Genomic DNA, 18,377 nt, shown 5'->3' with positions numbered 1-18,377 from the left:
GGTTAAGACTGCTTCTTGCTGAGATGAGGCAGTAATAGCTCTGGAGCAGGAAGATAAGACCTTCCATAAGAAACTGCATACCAGACATGCTGACGGAGGTGGAGGACCTCAGATTAACCTCTGATCTCATCTTTCTTTCCTATATCAGACGTCATGTTTGAGGCTGTAAATTGCTTATAATTCCCCCAGGAACACGGTCTGAAGAGAGTGTTTTCAGTGTGTGCGTTCTCTCGGTGCTATGTCCATGCCATGGCCTTCCTGTTGATGTTCAATACGTCTGAAGGTGGCGTTGATTAGGAGCAGGAATGTGTGATGTAACAACCTTATGTGAGCACTGGAAACACAAGTTGTGACACCAATGGAACGGTGCCAGAATGGGAGGTGCGTATCATTGTTTTTTATTTTAACATGGCCAAACATGAGGAATGAGAAGGAGTCGTCCTAGTAGTGGAAAACCCCTTTAAAAAGATACAATTTTAGATTAGAATGAAAAACGCCTCTCCCCTGTGTGACTTCTCTGAAGTTTAAAAAAAGTTGATTTCCAAGGAAACCATTTCCCACATTAAGAACATAAAAATGTCTTCTCTCATGTGTCTGTACTTTGGTGACTAAGAAGTGATGATTTATTCACAAAACATTTTCCACATTCTGAACATAAAAAGGCTTCTCCCTTGTATGAGTTCTCTGATGCTTGTTAAGATATGATTTATCAGCAAAACATTTCTCACATTCTGAACATGAAAAGGGCTTCTCCCCTGTGTGAGTTCTCTGGTGACTAACCAAAACTGACTTCTGGCTAAAACATTTTACACATTCTGAACAATAAAAAGTCTTCTCCCCTGTGTGAGTTCTCTGGTGACTAACCAAAGCTGATTTATGGCTAAAACATTTCCCACATTCTAAACATGAAAAAGGCTTTTCCCTTGTATGAGTTCTCTGATGCTTGTTAAGGCTGTGTTCACACGATGCGTATTTCATGCGTTTCCGCGGCGTTTTTGCAGTTGCGGAAACGCATGAAAAACGCATGGTAGAAGGGAAGCAATGTTCCCCAATGGAAATCCGCATGTGCTGTGCCCATGATGCGGATTTTTCCGCAGCGTTAACGCTGCGGTCAAAAATCCGCAGCATGTCAATTAATTTTGCGGAAACGCGGCGATTTCGCCGCCATTGACTTGCATTAGAACGCGCCAATTCCGCAAGACAGCATTTGTACTTGCGTAATTGGTGCGTTCTAATGTGCGGATGGTACCCGGGTGTGGAGGAGAGGAGAGTCTCATCCACACCCAGGTACCATTAAAAAAGCTGTAAAAAAAGAATAAAATAAAAAATAAATGTATTCTTACCATCTGTCGGCCCGCGCAGCGCTCCCGCTTGGTTCCCGGCACTTACAGTGAGTTGTAGGACCTGCGGTGACGTCAGAGTCATGTGACGGGTCACGTGACGCTGACGTCGGCAGGTCTTTCAATTCAAAGTTGCCGGCAGCCGGGAGAACAGATTGAGCAGGACAGCGCGGGCCATCGGAGGTAAGTATATACACTCTCTCGGGTCACACTATATAAATCCATGCTGTTTGCATGGATTTATATAGTGTGACCTAGTTGTCAAGCACTTTCCAAGTGATGCTAAAATCGCCTGGAAAGCGCTTGTCAATCTGCATGCGGAAACGCATGTGAATCTGCATGTGGATCCGCATGTATTCTGCAGGAAAAACGCATGCACAATCTGCATGCGTTTTTTCTGCCAGGGAGATGCAGAAATGATGCAGAAATTTTCTGCTTCATTTCTGCATCGTGTGCACATACCCTAAGAGTTGATTTATCAGCATAACATTTTCCACATTCTGAACAGGAAAAAGGCTTCTCCCCTGTGTGACTTCTCTGGTGTATAACCAAACCTGATTTCCGGCTAAAACATTTCCCACATTCTGAACAGGAAAAAGGCTTCTCCCCTGTGTGAGTTATCTTATGTCTGATAAAACTTGATTTCAGCTGTCCCTCTGATCTCCTGGTACAGTCATCTGGCAAGAATAAAACCAATCATTATTTATGAATAACATATCCTTAAAATTTATATTGATGAATATTTCTACTTCAACGCTCTTCAAAAATGCACTTTATGTAAAAGTATCATTATCTACCAAGAAAACATCGCAGAAAAATCAACCTTACCAACACCAATCAGATAACAAATGCACTAGCAATTTAGTGTTTGTTGGGTGTACTGGGGTGTCTGTCCATGTGGGGTGCACTTATATAGTGCTGGACAGCCCCCCTGATCTAATAGTATGGGCATCATCACTATCCTAAGCCAGACACTGCATCACACCTACCTGTGTGACTGGCGTCCTATGCAAGCTTCATCTGTGTGCATCTTTAATACTAGGCAACCACCCTCTCCATGAATTGGTAGGTTTGTGAGTGGTAGCTTCATCAGTATTTTGCACCTGCGCTGCCCCCACCTTTATCATGGGGGTCTGCGGCATCCTGTAGCATTTGTTATATGATTTGGTGTAAGTAAGGCTGTATCTTTTTCTGTGATTTTTTTTAATTTTGCCCTATGTTAGCCGTCATTATTCACCAAGACAATAACAGTTCACAGTCTACTAGAAAACCTCATAGGATGAACCAGTGGATCGTAGTGTTCAACTGTTTGTTAATTCTGCCTCCCAAATATGGAATAAAAAGCCACCAAACAATGTTATGTAGGCAAAAATAATATCAATAAAAACTTCTACTAATCTCACAAAAAACAAGTCCCCACTCAGGTCCATCACCTGTCAATGGAAAACCAGAGGTTTCCACATTATTAGTGGCTCAAAGGCTTTTGAAAAGCAACATGGCTTCCATAAACCAATCCAGCAATATCCGCTCCCCCAAAGTCAGATCTCCCCCTCGCTTCGGAGCCTTGCAGTGCGCCCAAAACACATTTAGCATCCATGTATTTGACATTACTATAGTGAGAAGAACCCACTTAATTGATGGTGTGTGTCTCCTGGAGCACAATCTGGTCACTAAGTGTTGGGTAATGAAACTATATATTTGTAATTTTCACTCTCCCAACATCCACTGCATGCTAATTTCTGGAAAGTGCCTGTGGAGTCAAAATAGTCACTACTCCTATAGATTATATCACTGAGGGTTATAATTTCCAAAATGGAGTCACTTTATGGGGATTTCTACTGCTCTGGTTTTCGGCAATTTGGTCACATTAGGGCTTCTACAAATGGTGGGTCCCATCTCCTCTGGGATCTGCTCCTGCGACGTCTGCTTCGCTCACCAGGAGCCGCCTTATTCATCCTGCAGGCGCTGGTGATGGAGGAGACGTCAGAATTAGAAGCTCTGGGCGGCGCAGGCTCTGTCCAGGGTTGCTAGGACCAGTAGTACCATCCAGTCTGGCAGTATGCTTCAGGCAACTGGAAAGCACCGCACCCTACTAAAGCTGGAAGCATATTGCCGGAAGCTGCCAGATACAGCCTTGTTCTCCTCTGGTTCAGTCCTCTGTGCTCAGCTCCAGGCTTGTGTATTTGTTTCCTGTTGTGACCTCGGCCCGTTTACTGACTACTTTTGTGTGATTTTGTATTTTCTCTGACCTCCATGTTCTGACCCGGCTATCTGACTATTCTTCTTGCCATCTCACACCACAGAACATTAGGTAACACTGTGGCCCAAGCTTAGGGGGTCTCTGTCTAAGTCCAAACACATGTAGAGGGGTTAAAGGATGATGAGCAAGACAAACCCTGGGATCTGGAAAATGGAGTAGATAGCGCCAAGCCTGTTTGTGGTGGCCATCTTTTGAGCTGCCAGGTGACCATGAACAATTCCCCCAATACATTGGGTCTGCACACTATCCCAGCAAAATCTGCATTCAAATAGCTAAATGGCGCTCCTTCCCTTCTTAACTTGCCATGTGCCCAGACAGTAGTGTACAACCGTATATAGGGTATTGTCACATTCAAGAGAAGATGGAATATAATTTGTAAGGTCCATTTGTTTCCTATTATCCTTTGTGAAGAATTCCAAAGTTATCACCACATAAAGTAACACACGTCAGATTTGAAAAATGGGCCCAGATAGGAACACAAAACTGGCTGCAGGAAGGGGTTATGTGGGCACTAACTACTATAGTCAAAACTGTGAGTATAGACAATAACACATCTACTGAAATGATCAAACTCAACAGTCTCCATCAGAGAAAAATGAGTAACTAGTGGTGAAACCTCTCTGGGGTAATTGGAGTATGGGGCTCGGGGGCTCTTGGGAATCTAAACTATCGTAAGGGCCAATATTTTCTGTCAGATGAGTTTCAAGAAGAAATATTAGACGTTCAAAGAGAACTTTTTATAATAGTGCAGAGATGAGGCGTCTTAAATTTAGCTTAAAGATATATCATGGCACAGGTGTAATGTTTTTTTTTTAGTTTATCACAATCTGGTTTGAAGTTAGTCGGTTTTAAAATAAACTGAAAAGTCTGGATAAAGGGAAACTCTGCTGTTATTGTACAGAAATTCACACTTGCCCCTCACTGCACAATTAATGTTGTCGATCATAAAAGTGAAGTTTGGCCAGAAAGACTGGACCTGGTCTTGTAGGGACCATATGAGCACATTCAGCAGCACAGAAGGGAGAGAAGGTAGATTCATCCAATAAGATATCAGGGATCTAGGAAGCCAACACCATCATTACCCTCCGCTTTCTCTTACAGGCTCATCATAATATTTTTCTTCAAGTGATTTTCTGGCTTTGTGGTTTACAGATCTGGGCAGGTAACGTCTCCTAATCACAGGGAGTAGGTGGATCCTCCAGGTTGTAAGTTCTATGGAAAAGGGTTTCAATGCCCAAAATCATTTGAACAGTTTTGGGTGGAAGAAAATGTTGTGGTCTAGAGGCAAAATGATGATCACACGATTGTGATACGGCCGGACTACACCACTGATAAAGCAGCCATAGCTGGTGACTGAGAAGAATCTGTGACTTCTCTGCATTTAGTGATTACTACTCACCTGGGTAGTCATATGTAGGAATCTCCTCTTTACACCGCTCATCACCCCTCACATATGTCTCTGTAGTATTAATATGGGTCAGATCTTCACCCTGAAACAAATATTGTAAAAGTCACAGATAGATGGAGAAGTCACATCTATGATCAGCTCTAATCCTGCCACCTCCACCGTTATATTACACAAGTATAAAACATAATAATGGTGGATAAAACAAGACTGAGCACAAGACCATCACAGCCGTCTACACATCATAGGGGAGATCTCATGACACCTTCTCCCCATCTACCTGATGATCCTGAGGAACATTGGGATCTTCTTGTTTACAGTCGTGTGGAAGAAGAGGACGGGGACATCTCTCTGGTGTTGTCCTCTTACTGGATAGATCTGGAGGAAACACATACAGGGACTGAATTTATTCTTTACATACAGATAATTATGGGCCATCTGCATTTAGTCCTGTCTATTACCTGGTGATGTGAGGGGCTGGGGAACCTCCATCATGACGTCCTTGTACAAATCCTTGTGTCCTTCTAAATACTCCCACTCCTCCATGGAGAAATAGACAGTGACATCTTGACACCTTATAGGAACCTGATACATACAATGATATCGTCAGCCCCCCGATCCCTTCATAGCGTTACTGTATAATGTCCCAGCATTCCCAGCAGTGTCACCTCTCCAGTCAGCAGCTCAATCATCTTGTAGGTGAGTTCTAGGATCTTCTGGTCATTGATGTCCTCATGTATCAGGGGGTGAGATGGAGGCCTCGTGATTGGGCTCAGGGGTCTTCCCCATCCCTCAGACACAGGGTCCTGACAGCGTTCACTAGAGGTCTTCACTAATATGTAATCCTGGTTATGGAGAGACACATTAATAAATCTCCCTCCAGACATTTCCAGAGTCCTCACCTCTCCAGTTCTGTCCATCTGTTATTCCCATAGATAAGAATGATGTAATGTGACGTCATCAGAATCTCTCACCTCTCCAGTAAGCAGGGAGAGGATCTCTAGGGTGAGGTGTAATATCCTCTCCACCATCTTGTCTCTATCCATATCTACCTTTGATGGGTCCATAAGGAAAATTCTCTTAAAAAGAAGATCTTCACTGAGGGGATCTGATATTGTAGGGACCTGAATGAGAAGATGATGAGCCGATGTAACGTCATAAATATCCTGTGTAATAATACAATTACTGGAGATAATAAGGGGAAACATATGAGGAGATTTATTATTTTACAGTATTTAGTTTTCTGCTTTCCATCTACCATAAAACCTATATATTTTAGGCCACAGACAACAAGCAGAGTCTTCCTTGGAGTCTGTAGCTGAACATGTTTTTCAAAGACTTATCTTCCATAAAGCTAATTCTCGTATCATTTACCAACACAGCAATCGGCATCAGCAATACTGCAGGAGATATTCATTACATGCAACATTAGAAATAACTACTTCATGAGGAGGACGACATCTTCATCTTCTACTACGGCTCTTGAAACATATTTAGCCAGAGTCCGTCACTGACTACATCTCCACCGGCCGTCTATATGAATGTTTCCCGTCTTCCCTGGACTGTAATCTTCTATCACGTTAGATCTCATGTCTGAACAGAAAAAAGGCTTCTCCCCTGTGTGAGTTCTCTTGTGCTCAACCAAATCTGTTTTCCGGCTAAAATATTTCCCACATTCTGAACAGCAAAAAGGCTTCTCCCCTGTGTGGGTTCTCTGATGCTTAACCAAATCTGTTTTCCGGCTAAAACATTTCCCACATTCTGAACAGCAAAAAGGCTTCTCCCCTGTGTGAGTTCTCTGGTGATTATACAAACCTGATTTCCGGCTAAAATATTTCCCACATTCTGAACAGGAAAAAGCCTTCTCCCCTGTGTGAGCTCTCTGATGTTTGATTAAACTTGATTTCTCTGTAAAACATTTTCCACTTTCTGAACAAATTTTGAATGAGAATAGTATCTTGATAAATCCTCAAACACAGAATGCAGTTGCATCTCAAACTAATAAAACGAAAATTACACATTTTTTTCACGTGGTCCCCGGACGTTGTCCAAAACGAAAAAGAAATTTAGGGGATGTAGAGGGAGTGGAAAAACCCGAGGCCTCAACAACAAAAATAGTCCAAATGCCGAAATTGAGACACAATCCAAATATAAAGAAAATGAAATCTTGCAAATGAACCAGAATACAAATTCCCTGCAGATAGAAACCCCTATCGGTTGTGGGGGTATTTTTAATATTTCTAGCTATGTGCTATCTGAAGCTGAACAATCCTTGGTAGGTCGAGGATTATCTTTCTGTCCAGCTGTCCCATTTAATAATTTCACTTTGTTCTGTGATTTAAATGAATTTATAAGGAAATTGACACTAAAAAGGCATTTTCTATTGGAAGATAAGAGAAAATCACATCCTATTAGTTCATGCTCAACAGTATCCCCCTCCATTCAAGAATCTAATATACCAGGCCCCCCATTACTGGACCCTTTCACTCATGTAAATGTGAAGGGGAAAAATAGTGTGTGTATTAATAAATCAGTCCTTTTAATATTTTTGCCCTGTTATTGGCGCTCTGGTACCGCTATTCATATTCACTGATTGTCCTTTTCCCCCTGTTGGGGTGCGGTAGAGCTGCCTTTAATCTATTGTTTTTTCACCTGTGGGAGCAATTTAATTAAAATTACTACCCTGGTTTTCCAAGCTGCGCTGCCTTAACCCCTCCGGAACGCTGCCGGGGGTGTTGGTGAAGCTGGGCGTCTATCTCGGCATTACATGCTACTAACCTGACCACGTGATATACCACCAAGAGATCAGGATCTGTGAACGCCGCTGGAAATAGATGACAGCCACCAACAGAGCGGAGCTTGTGGAGCTTTACACTGGGGTTGTGCAGAGGTGCACAACTTCATAAGGTTAGTAGCCATCCCAACACCCCTCTACAAATTGCAATACTGAGTCACCCATTGCACCTTGTTCTCTCCTCTCTTTACATTTGCAAAGCAACATGGCTTCCATAAACCAATCCAGCAATATCCGATCTCCCAAAGTCAGATCTCCCCCTCACTTCTGAGCCTTGCAGTGCGCCCAAACCACATTCAACATCCATGTATTTGACATTACTATAGTGAGAAGAACCCACTTAATTGATGGTGTGTGTCTCCTGGAGCACAATCTGGGCACTATGTGTTGGGTAATGAAATTATATATTTGTAATTTTCACTCTCCATCATCCACTGCGTGCTAATTTCCGGAAAGTGCCTGTGGAGTCAAAATAGTCACTACTCCTATAGATTATATCACTGAGGGTTATAATTTCAAAAATGGAGTCACTTTATGGGGATTTCTACTGCTCTGGTTTTCTGCAATTTGGTCACATTAGGGCTTCTGCAAATGGTGGGTCCCATCTCCTCTGGGATCTGCTCCTGCGACATCTGCTTCTCTCACCAGGAGCCGCCTTATTCATCCTGCAGGTGGCGCTGGTGATGGAGGAGACGTCAGAATCAGAAGCTCTGGGCGGCGCTTGCTCTGTCCAGCCAGTAAGATTAGGGTGCCTGGGACCAGTAGTACCATCCAGTCTGCCAGTATGGGTGTGTGTGCTGTCCAGCTGGAGTAATCTGCTCCCTGCTTCAGCCATTTGGAAAGCACCGCACCCTACTAAAGCTGGAAGCATATTGCTGGAAGCTGCCAGATACAGCCTTGTTCTCCTCTGGTTCAGTCCTCTGTGCTCCGCTCCCGGCTTGTGTATTTGTGTCCTGTTGTGACCTCGGCCCATTTACTGACTACTTTTGTGTGATTTTGTATTTTCTCTGACCTCCATGTTCTGACCCGGCTATCTGACTATTCTTCTTGCCATCTCACACCACAGAACATTAGGTAACACTGTGGCCCAATCTTAGGGGGTCTCTGTCTAAGTCCAAATCCATGTAAAGGTGTTAAAGGATGATGAGCAAGGCAAACCCTGGGATCTGGAAAATGGAGTAGATAGCGCCAAGCCTGTTTGTGGTAGCCATCTTTTGAGCTGCCAGGTGACAATGAACAGTGTCCCCAATACATTGTGTCTGCACACTATCCCAGCAAAATCTGCATTCAAATAGCTAAATGGCGCTCCTTCCCTTCTTAACCTGCCATGTGCCCAGACAGTAGTGTACAACCGTATATGGGGTATTGTCAGATTCAAGAGAAGTTGGAAAATAATTCATAGAATCATAGAATGGTAGAGTTGGAAGGGACCTCCTGGGTCATCTGGTCCAACCCCCTGCTCAAAGCAGGATTCACTAGATCATCTCAGACAGATGTCTGTCCAGCCTCTGTTTGAAGACGTCCATTGAAGGGGAACTCACCACCTCTCGTGGCAGCCTGTTCCACTCATTAATCACCCTAACTGTCAAAAAGTTTTTTCTAATATCTAATCTGTGTCTCCTCCCATTTAGTTTCATCCCATTGCTTCTAGTCTTTCCTTGTGCAAATGAGAATAAAGATGATCCTTCTACAATGTGACAGCCCTTGACATATTTGTAGACAGCTATTAAGTCTCCTCTCAGTCTTCTTTTTTGCAAGCTAAACATTCCCAAATCCTGCAACCGTTCCTCATAGGACATGGTTTGCAGACCAGTCACCATTCTGGTCGCTCTTCTCTGAACTTGCTCCAGTTTGTCTATGTCTTTTTTAAAATGTGGTGCCCAAAACTGTACACAGTATTCCAGATGAGGTCTGACCAAAGAGGAGTAAAGACCGATAATGACTTCACGTGATCTAGACTGTATGCTTCTGTTAATACATCCCAGAATTGTATTTGCCTTTTTTGCTGCTGCATCACACTGTTGACTCATGTTCAGTCTATGATCTATTAGTATACCTAAGTCTTTTTCACATGTACTGTTGCTTAGCTCTATTCCTCCCATTCTGTATATGCTTTTTTCATTTTTATTGCCCAGATGTAGTACTTTGCATTTTTCCCTGTTAAAAACCATTCTGTTGGTTGCTGCCCACTGCTCCAGTTTATTTAGGTCTTTTTGAATCCTCTCTCTCTCTTCTCTAGTATTAGCTATCCCTCCTAGCTTTGTGTCATCAGCAAATTTAATCAGTTTACCCTCAATTCCTTCATCTAAATCATTGATAAAGATGTTGAACAATACAGGTCCCAGGACGGAGCCCTGTGGTACCCCACTTGAGACATTCATCCAGCTGGATGTGAAGCCATTTACAACCACCCTTTGAGTCCGATCACTAAGCCAGTTATGAATCCACCTAACAGTTGCCTGGTCCATTGCATACTTGGTCATTTTTTCAATAAGGATGGTGTGAGATACTTTGTCAAATGCTTTGCTGAAGTCAAGATATACTATATCTACAGCATTTCCCTGATCCACCCAGTCAGTGATTCTGTCATAGAAGGAAATTAAGTTAGTCTGACATGACTTGTTAGTTACAAACCCATGCTGACTCTGGTTAATCACTTCATTCTTATCCATATACTTATATACATGTTGTTTAATAATTTGTTCAAAGATCTTTCCTGGTATAGAAGTCAGACTCACCGGCCTATAGTTCCCTGGGTCCACCTTCTTCCCCTTTTTGAAGATAGGAACAACATTTGCTCTTCTCCAGTCTTCTGGGACTTCTCCTGTTCTCCAAGAATTTTCAAAGATTATGGAGAGTGGTTCTAAAATTTCTTCTACGATCTCCTTCAGTACTCTGGGGTGTAATTCATCTGGACCTGGAGACTTGAACTCATTTATGTTAGCTAAATATTCCCTCACAATCTTTCTGTTTACAGATAACTTGGATTCCTCTATTCCTTTAAAAGGACAGTGAAGATCAGTTGATGTTACATTTTCTTTCTGAGAGAAAACAGATGCAAAATAGGAATTAAAAAGTTCGGCCTTCTCAACATCCTCTCTTACCATTTCTCCATTTTCATCCTGTAAAAATCCTATAGCATCTTTGACTTTTCTTTTACTTTTGACATACCCCCAAAATCCTTTTTTATTGCTTTTGACATCTCTTGCAAGCCTTAATTCATTGTCAGCTTTAGCTAACCTGATACGTGCCCTGCAGGATCTGCAGACTGCATTATAATCTTCTTTAGATATGCCTCCCTCTTTCCATTTAATAAACATTTCTTTCTTTCTTTTTAGCATGTGTTTAAGTTCTGTGTTCATCCATCCTGGTTTCCTTAAATGCTTCCCATTCTTCCTACTTTTCGGGATTGTTAACGATTGTGCTTTGAGAATCTCATTTTTAAAAATTTCCCATCCTTCCTGGACATTTTTGTCCTTAAGGACATCCAGCCATTGGATCCCTCCTATTCTCTTTCTGAGTCTCTTAAAATCTGCCTTTCTAAAATCTAACCTTGAAGTCTGAGTCTTCACATGTCTTCCTCCTCTAGTTATCCAAAATTCTATAATAGCATGATCGCTGCCTCCTAGGGTCCCAGCCACCTTTACCTCCTCAACCATTTCCTCCCTGTTTATAAGGATTAGATCCAAAGTAGCAGATCCCCTTGTTTTCTCCCCTACCTTTTGGAAGATAAAGTTGTCAGCAAGAGACGATAAGAATTTGCTTGACCTGTTAGTTTTACTTGAGAGAGATTCCCAACAAATGTCTGGATAGTTGAAATCTCCCATGACCACTACGTCATATTTTTTGGAGAACTTGGTCATTTGATACATAAAGAGTTCATCCATATCTTCAGCTTGCCCAGGTGGCCTGTAGTAAATGCCTACAATGGTGTCCTTTCCGTTGTTCTCTCCTTGTATTCTTACCCAAACAGTTTCCACAGAACTCCCAGTCTCTGAAGCTTCAATCTCTGTGCAGATATACGCTTTTCTAACATACAATGCAACACCTCCTCCTCGTTTATCAAGTCTGTTTCTTGCAAATAAGTTGTATCCTTTTAGCCTTTTATTCCAATCATGTGTATCGTCCCACCAAGTTTCAGTGATTCCAATGACATCATATTCCTTTTCCTGCATTAGTAGTTCCAATTCTCCTTGTTTGTTGCCCATGCTTTGTGCATTTGTATAAAAACATTTTAGTTTGTGATTGGTTTCTCTTCCTCCCATATTTTTATTATTTAAATAGTTTTGTCTTTGTTCTTCCTTTCCACTTCCAGTAGCAGAGATCTCAATAGTATTTGTCAGCTGTATGGCTTTTTCTGGCCTTTTGCTTCCCTTCCCACATTGTTCTAGTTTAAAGCTCTTCTGATGAGTGTAGCAAGGCGACTTCCAAATACATGTTTTCCAGTCTTCGTAAGGTGCACCCCATCTCTAGCAAGTAGTCCATCGTATAGGTAATTCATTCCGTGATCCAGAAATCCAAATCCTTGCTGACGGCACCATCGAGGTAAGGTCCATTTGTTTCCTATTATCCTTTGTGAAGAATTCCAGAGTTATCACCACATAAAGTGACACACGTCAGATTTTAAAAATGGGTCCAGATAGGAACACAAAACTGGCTGCAGGAAGGGGTTAAATCAGAGTATTTTGGGCACTAACTACTGTAGTCAAAACTGTGACTATAGACAATAACACATCTACTGAAACGATCAAACTCAACAGTCTCCATCAGTAAGTAGTGAGTAACTAGTGGTGAAACCTCTCTGGGGTAATTGGAGTATGGGGCTCGGGGGCTCTTGGGAATCTAAACTATCGTAAGGGACAATATTTTCTGTCAGATGAGTTTCAAGAAGAAATATCAGACGTTCAAAGAGAACTTTTTATAATAGTGCAGAGATGAGGGGTCTTAAATTTAGCTTAGAGATATATCATGGCACAGGTGTAATGTTATTTTTGTTTAGTTTATCACAATCCTGTTTGAAGTTAGTCAGTTTTAAAAGAAATTGAAAAGTCTGGATAAAGGGAAACTCTGCTGTTATTGTACAGAAATTCACACTTGCCCCTCACTGCACAATTAATGTTGTAGATCATAAATGTGAAGTTTGGCCAGAAAGACTGGACCTGGTCTTGTAGGGACCATATGAGGACATTCAGCAGCACAGAAGGGAGAGAAGGTAGATTCATCCAATAAGATATCAGGGATCTAGGAAGCCAACAGCATCATTACCCTCCGCTTTCATCATAATATTTTTCTTCAAGTGATTTTCTGGCTTTGTGATTTACAGATCTGGGCAGGTAACGTCTCCTAATCCCAGGGGGGAGGTGGATCCTCCAGGTTGTAAGTTCTATGGAAAAGGGTTTTAAATGCCCAAAATCATTTGAATATTTTTGGATGGAGGAGAATGTTGTGGTCTGGAGGCAAAATGGTGATTACACGATTGTGATACGGCCGGACTACACCACCGATAAAGCAGCCACAGCTGGTGACTGAGAAGAATCTGTGACTTCTCTGCATTTAGTGGTCACTACTCACCTGGGTAGTCATATGTAGGAATCTCCTCTTTACACTGCTCATCATCCCTCACATATGTCTCTGTAGTATTAATATGGGTCAGATCTTCACCCTGAAACAAATATTATAAAAGTCACAAACAGATGAGAAGTCACATCTATGATCGGCTCTAATCCTGCCATCTCCACCGATCTCATTACACAAGTAGAAAACATATAATACTGGTGAATAAAACAAGACTGAGCACAAGACCTTCACAGCCGTCTACACATCATAGGGGAGATCTCATGACACCTTCTCTCCATCTACCTGATGATCCTGAGGAACAATGGGATCTTCTTGTTTACAGTCCTGTAGAAGAAGAGGATGGGGACATCTCTCTGGTGTTGTCCTCTTACTGGATAGATCTGGAGGAAACACATACAGGGACTGAATTCATTCTTTACATACAGATAATTATAGGCCGTGTGTATTTAGTCCAGTCTATTACCTGGTGATGTGAGGGGCTGAGGAACCTCCATCATGACGTCCTTGTACAGATCTTTGTGTCCTTCTAAATACTCCCACTCCTCCATGGAGAAATAGACAGTGACATCCTGACATTTTATAGGAGCCTGACACATACAATGATACAGTCATCCCCCCGATCCTTTCATAGCGCTATTGTATAATGTCCCAGCATTCCCAGCAGTGTCACCTCTCCAGTCAGCAGCTCAATCATCTTGTAGGTGAGTTCTACGATCTTCTGGTCATTGATGTCATCATGTATGAAGGGGTGAGATGGAGGCCCTGTGATTGGGCTCAGTGGTCTTTCCCATCCCTCAGACACATGGACCTGACAGCGCTCACTAGAGGTCTTCTTCACTACTGTGTAATCCTGGTTATGGAGAGATGTATAAATAAATCTCACTCCAGACATTTCCAGAGTCCTCACCTCTCCAGTTCTGTCCATCTGTTATTCCCATAGATAAGAATGATGTAATGTGACGTCATCAGAATCTCTCACCTCTCCAGTAAGCCGGAAGAGGATCTCTAGGGTGAGGTGTAATATCCTCTCTGCCATCTTGTCTCTATTCATATCCATCTTTGATGGGTCCATAAGGAAAATTCTCTTAAATAGAAGATCTTCACTGAGAGGATCTGATATTGTAGGGACCTGAATGAGAAGATGATGAGCTGATGTAACATCATAAAAATCCTGGGTAATAATACAATTACTGGAGATAATAAGGGGAAACATATGAGGACATATATTATTTTACAGTATTTAGTTTTCTTCATTACATCTAGTAATAAAACCTATATATTTTAGGCCACATTCAGCAAGCAGTTCCTTCCTTGGAGTCTGTAGCTGAACACGTTTCTCAAAGACTCATCTTCCATAAAGCTAATTCTCGTCTTATTTACCGACACTGCAATCGGCATTAGCAATACTGCAGGAGATATTCATTACACGTGACATGAGAAATAACTACTTCATGAAGAGGACAACATCTTCATCTTCTACTGCGGCTCTTGAAACATATTTAGCCAGAGTTCATCACTGACTACATCTCCACCGGCCGTCTATATGAATGTTTCCAGTCTTCCCTAGACTGTAATCTTCTATCAAGTTAGATCTCATGTCTTAACAGAAAAAAGGCATCTCCCCTGTGTGAGTTCTCTTGTGCTCAACCAAACCTGATTTCCGGCTAAAACATTTCCCACATTCTGAACAAGAATAAGGCTTCTCCCCTGTGTGAGTTCTCTGATGTCTGATAAAACTTGATTTCTCTGTAAAACATTTTCCACTTTCAGAACAAGAAAATGGCTTCTCCTCTGTGTGACTTCTCTGGTGATTAACAAGATTTGATTTCTGGTTAAAAAATTTCCCACACTTGAAACAAAAAAAATCTATTTTCTGCTGTGTGAATGCTTTGATATTTAAGAAAAAACTTTGAGGGAAAAACTATTTCCATATTCTGAACGTGAAAATGGCTTCTTTGCTTTAGGAGCAGTTTGTTCTTTAATGCTTATTTTGCGACTTTGATTTTCCTTAGTAGTTGGTAATGAATCAGAAGACAGGACCTGTTTCAAATGACCAGATGACAGATCTTTGCAGTGAAGGGATGATGGTATATCTGGAGTAATGGCATTCACTTCAATTGTATCTTGTGTGATCTCAAGATCATCTGATTTAAAAATTGAAGATGTCAGCTGTCCCTCTGAGCTCCTGGTACAGTCATCTGCCAAGAATAAAACAAATTATTATTTATGAGTAACATATCCTTAAAATTTATATTGTTGAATATTTTTACTTAAACTCTCCGTAAAAATGTACTTTATGTAAAAAAGAGATTTTTGTGTACTCACTGTAAAATCTCTTTCTCTTAGCCTCTAATTGGGGAACACAGGACCTTGGGTGTTATGCTGCTGTCCACTATGCATAATCTGAAAAAGATTAAGCGTGGCTCCTCCTCTGCAGCATACACCCCTGGACGGCATCAGCCTTCTCCAGTTTGTGCAAAAGCAGTAGGAGGAACGTAACATGGATAACATAACCATGCCTATAAGAAGGCAACTATGTACGAGCTCAAAGGAAAAACAATATGAGAACTCAACATAACAACGGCCCGGAACGGACAACAGGGTGGGAGCTGTGTCCCCCAATTAGAGGCTAAGACAAAGAGATTTTACGGTAAGTACACAAAAATCTCCTTTACTCTGTCGCCTCATTGGGGGAAACAGGAGCTTGGGACGTCCCAAAGCAATCCCTGGGCGGGAAGCAATGGACGAATATTGTGTAGACGGTCACCGCCTGCAGAACACGTCTGCCCAGGCTCGCGTCTACTGAGGACTGGGTATGAACCCTGTAGTGTTTGGTAAACGTGTGTAGGCTAGTCCAGGTGGCTGCCTTACACACTTGTTGTGCCGAAGCCTGGTGCCAAATGGCCCAGGAGGCCCCTACCGCACGTGTGCCTTAATACCAGCTGGAAGAGGAAAATTTTTGAGGCGGTAGGCCTCTTGTATGGTGGATTTGATCCACCTGCCAAGGGTAGCTTTGGAAGCTGGCAGACCCTTGCTGCCGCCTTCCAGAAGCAGGAAAAGAGAATCAGACTTCCAGAAGGGCGTAGTCCTAGACACATAGATACGCAATGCCCTGACAAGGTCAAGCGTATACAGAGCCTTCTCCACTCTATGAACCGGGACCGGACAGAAGAATGGCAGTGAAATTTCCTCATTGAGGTGGAAGTTGGACACAACCTTTGGGAGGAAGGATGGGACCGTACGGAGGACTACCTTGTCCTGGTGAAAAGCCAGGGAGGCCGTCTGCAGGAGAGTGCTGTCAGTTCAGACACCCTGCGTAGCGAGGTGATTGCCACCAGGAAAACCATTTTCTGGGATAGAAGGCGGAGTGGGACTTCCCTAAGGGGTTCAAAGGGTGTTTCCTGCAATGCTGTCAGCACCAAGTTGAGGTCCCACGTTTCTAGTGGTCGTCTGTAGGGGGGAACCAATCGGGAAACCCCCTGAAGAAATGTCCTTACTTGCGGCTTGTTAGCGATGCACCTCAGAAAAAGCACTGAGAGAGCTGACACCTGGCTCTTAAGGGAGGCCAGGGACAGTCTGGCCTCCAGACCCGATTGGAGAAACCCAAGTACCCTGGGGAGGGAATAAGGGAATGGGATCTGGCCACTAGAGATTCGCACCAGGTAAAGAAGGCTTTCCAGGTACAGTAATAAATCTTAGCAGAGGTTGGCTTCCGTGCCCTGAACATGGTTCCAATGACGTCCGGCGAGAACCCTGACTGGGTTAAAACCCAGGTCTCAATGGCCACGCCGTCAAATTGAGGGCCCCTGAGTTCTGGTGGTAGAACGGGCCTTGTGACAGAAGATCGGGGTGGTCGGGGAGACGCCAGGGGACATCTGCTGTGAGCTGTACAATTTCGGCGTACCATGTACGTCTGAGCCAGTCCGGTGTGATTAGGATGGTTGGAACTCCCTTTTACTTGATCTTCCTCACCACTCTGGATATCAGGGGAAGAGGTGGAAAATGTACAGGAACTGGAACTGGGTCCAGTCCTGAACCAGGGCGTCCGCTCCTAGCGCCTGCGGGTCGTGTGTTCTGGCCATGAAGTTGGAGACCTTGGCATTGAAGTGGGATGCTATTAGGTCCACGTCCGGAGTCCCCCAGCGATGGCAGATCTGTCAAAAAACTTCGGGATGGAGAGACCACTCTCCCGAGTCCATTCCTTGCCGGCTGAGGAAGTCTGCTTCCCAGGTGTCCACACCCGGAATGTGGACCGCAGAGAGAACCGAACCGGTGTCTTCCGCCCAGTGGAGAATGTGTGTCACTTCTCGCATCGCCTGGGCACTGCGGGTCCCCCCTTGGTGATTCACATATGCCACAGCCGTGCCGTTGTCCGACTGTATTCTGATGTGAGAGGCTGCCAGTAAGTGATGGAAGGCTCTCAATGCCAGGAGGATGGCACAAATTTCCAAGATGTTGATGGGCATGGTCGCTTCCACTGGGGACTACTTGCCCTGTGATCTGTGGTGTAGGAGTACCGCACCCCAACCCGTCAGGCTCGCATCGGTGGTCAGAACCTTCCATTGACCAGTGACAAAGGATTTCCCCTTTGTTAGTAAGGTTGGGTTGAGCCACCAGTGGAGGGACCTCTTGGTTGACAACGTCAGCTGGAACTCCCTGTCGAGAGAAAGAGGGTTCCTGTCCCATGACTTGAGGATGGCTAGTTGGAGAGGCCTGAGGTGAAGCTGGGCAAATGGGACCGCTTCTATTGCCGCCACCATCCTGCTAAGGACTCTCATGGCAAACCGGAGAGATCAAGGGGGTTTGCTGAGGAGGGTGCGAACTCCTAGACAGAGAGGCAGTGCCTTGTCCTTGGGAGGGAGCACTAGACCCCTGAAGGTGTTGAATAGCATTCCCAGGAAGGTCAGAGACTGACTCGGGGTTGGTGATGACTTTTGTAGGTTGACTAACCCGCCCAGGCGACAGAGTGTCGATTGTGATTGAGACGCTGAGCTCGCAGTC

General features: G+C 43.5%; 2 protein-coding genes and 1 pseudogene across 2 annotated transcripts in view; 1 reads left to right on the top strand and 2 right to left on the bottom strand.

The window, feature by feature from the left end:
- The window catches only part of LOC141224344 (uncharacterized), an 859,055-nt gene that overhangs the window by 613,798 nt on the left and 226,880 nt on the right, over positions 1–18,377 (top strand). The gene's annotated exons all lie outside the window — the stretch shown is intronic.
- LOC141224340 (uncharacterized) overlaps positions 1–18,377 on the bottom strand; it is a 76,695-nt pseudogene that overhangs the window by 50,791 nt on the left and 7,527 nt on the right.
- LOC141224338 (zinc finger protein 667-like) lies at positions 1,551–5,614 on the bottom strand. The gene is made up of 4 exons (XM_073666925.1): positions 5,467–5,614; positions 5,286–5,383; positions 5,000–5,090; positions 1,551–2,017 (listed from the first exon to the last, which is right to left on the bottom strand). The coding sequence occupies exons 1-4, from the start codon at positions 5,597–5,599 to the stop codon at positions 1,647–1,649; spliced, it is 693 nt and encodes a 230-aa protein (XP_073523026.1). The 5' UTR covers positions 5,600–5,614; the 3' UTR covers positions 1,551–1,646.

This window comes from Phyllobates terribilis, unplaced genomic scaffold, assembly GCF_046119375.1.
Source record: "Phyllobates terribilis strain yellow unplaced genomic scaffold, ASM4611937v1 Scaffold_391__1_contigs__length_1789467, whole genome shotgun sequence".
Lineage (NCBI taxonomy): Eukaryota > Metazoa > Chordata > Amphibia > Anura > Dendrobatidae > Phyllobates > Phyllobates terribilis.
This window is presented reverse-complemented; position numbering and strand designations above follow the sequence as displayed.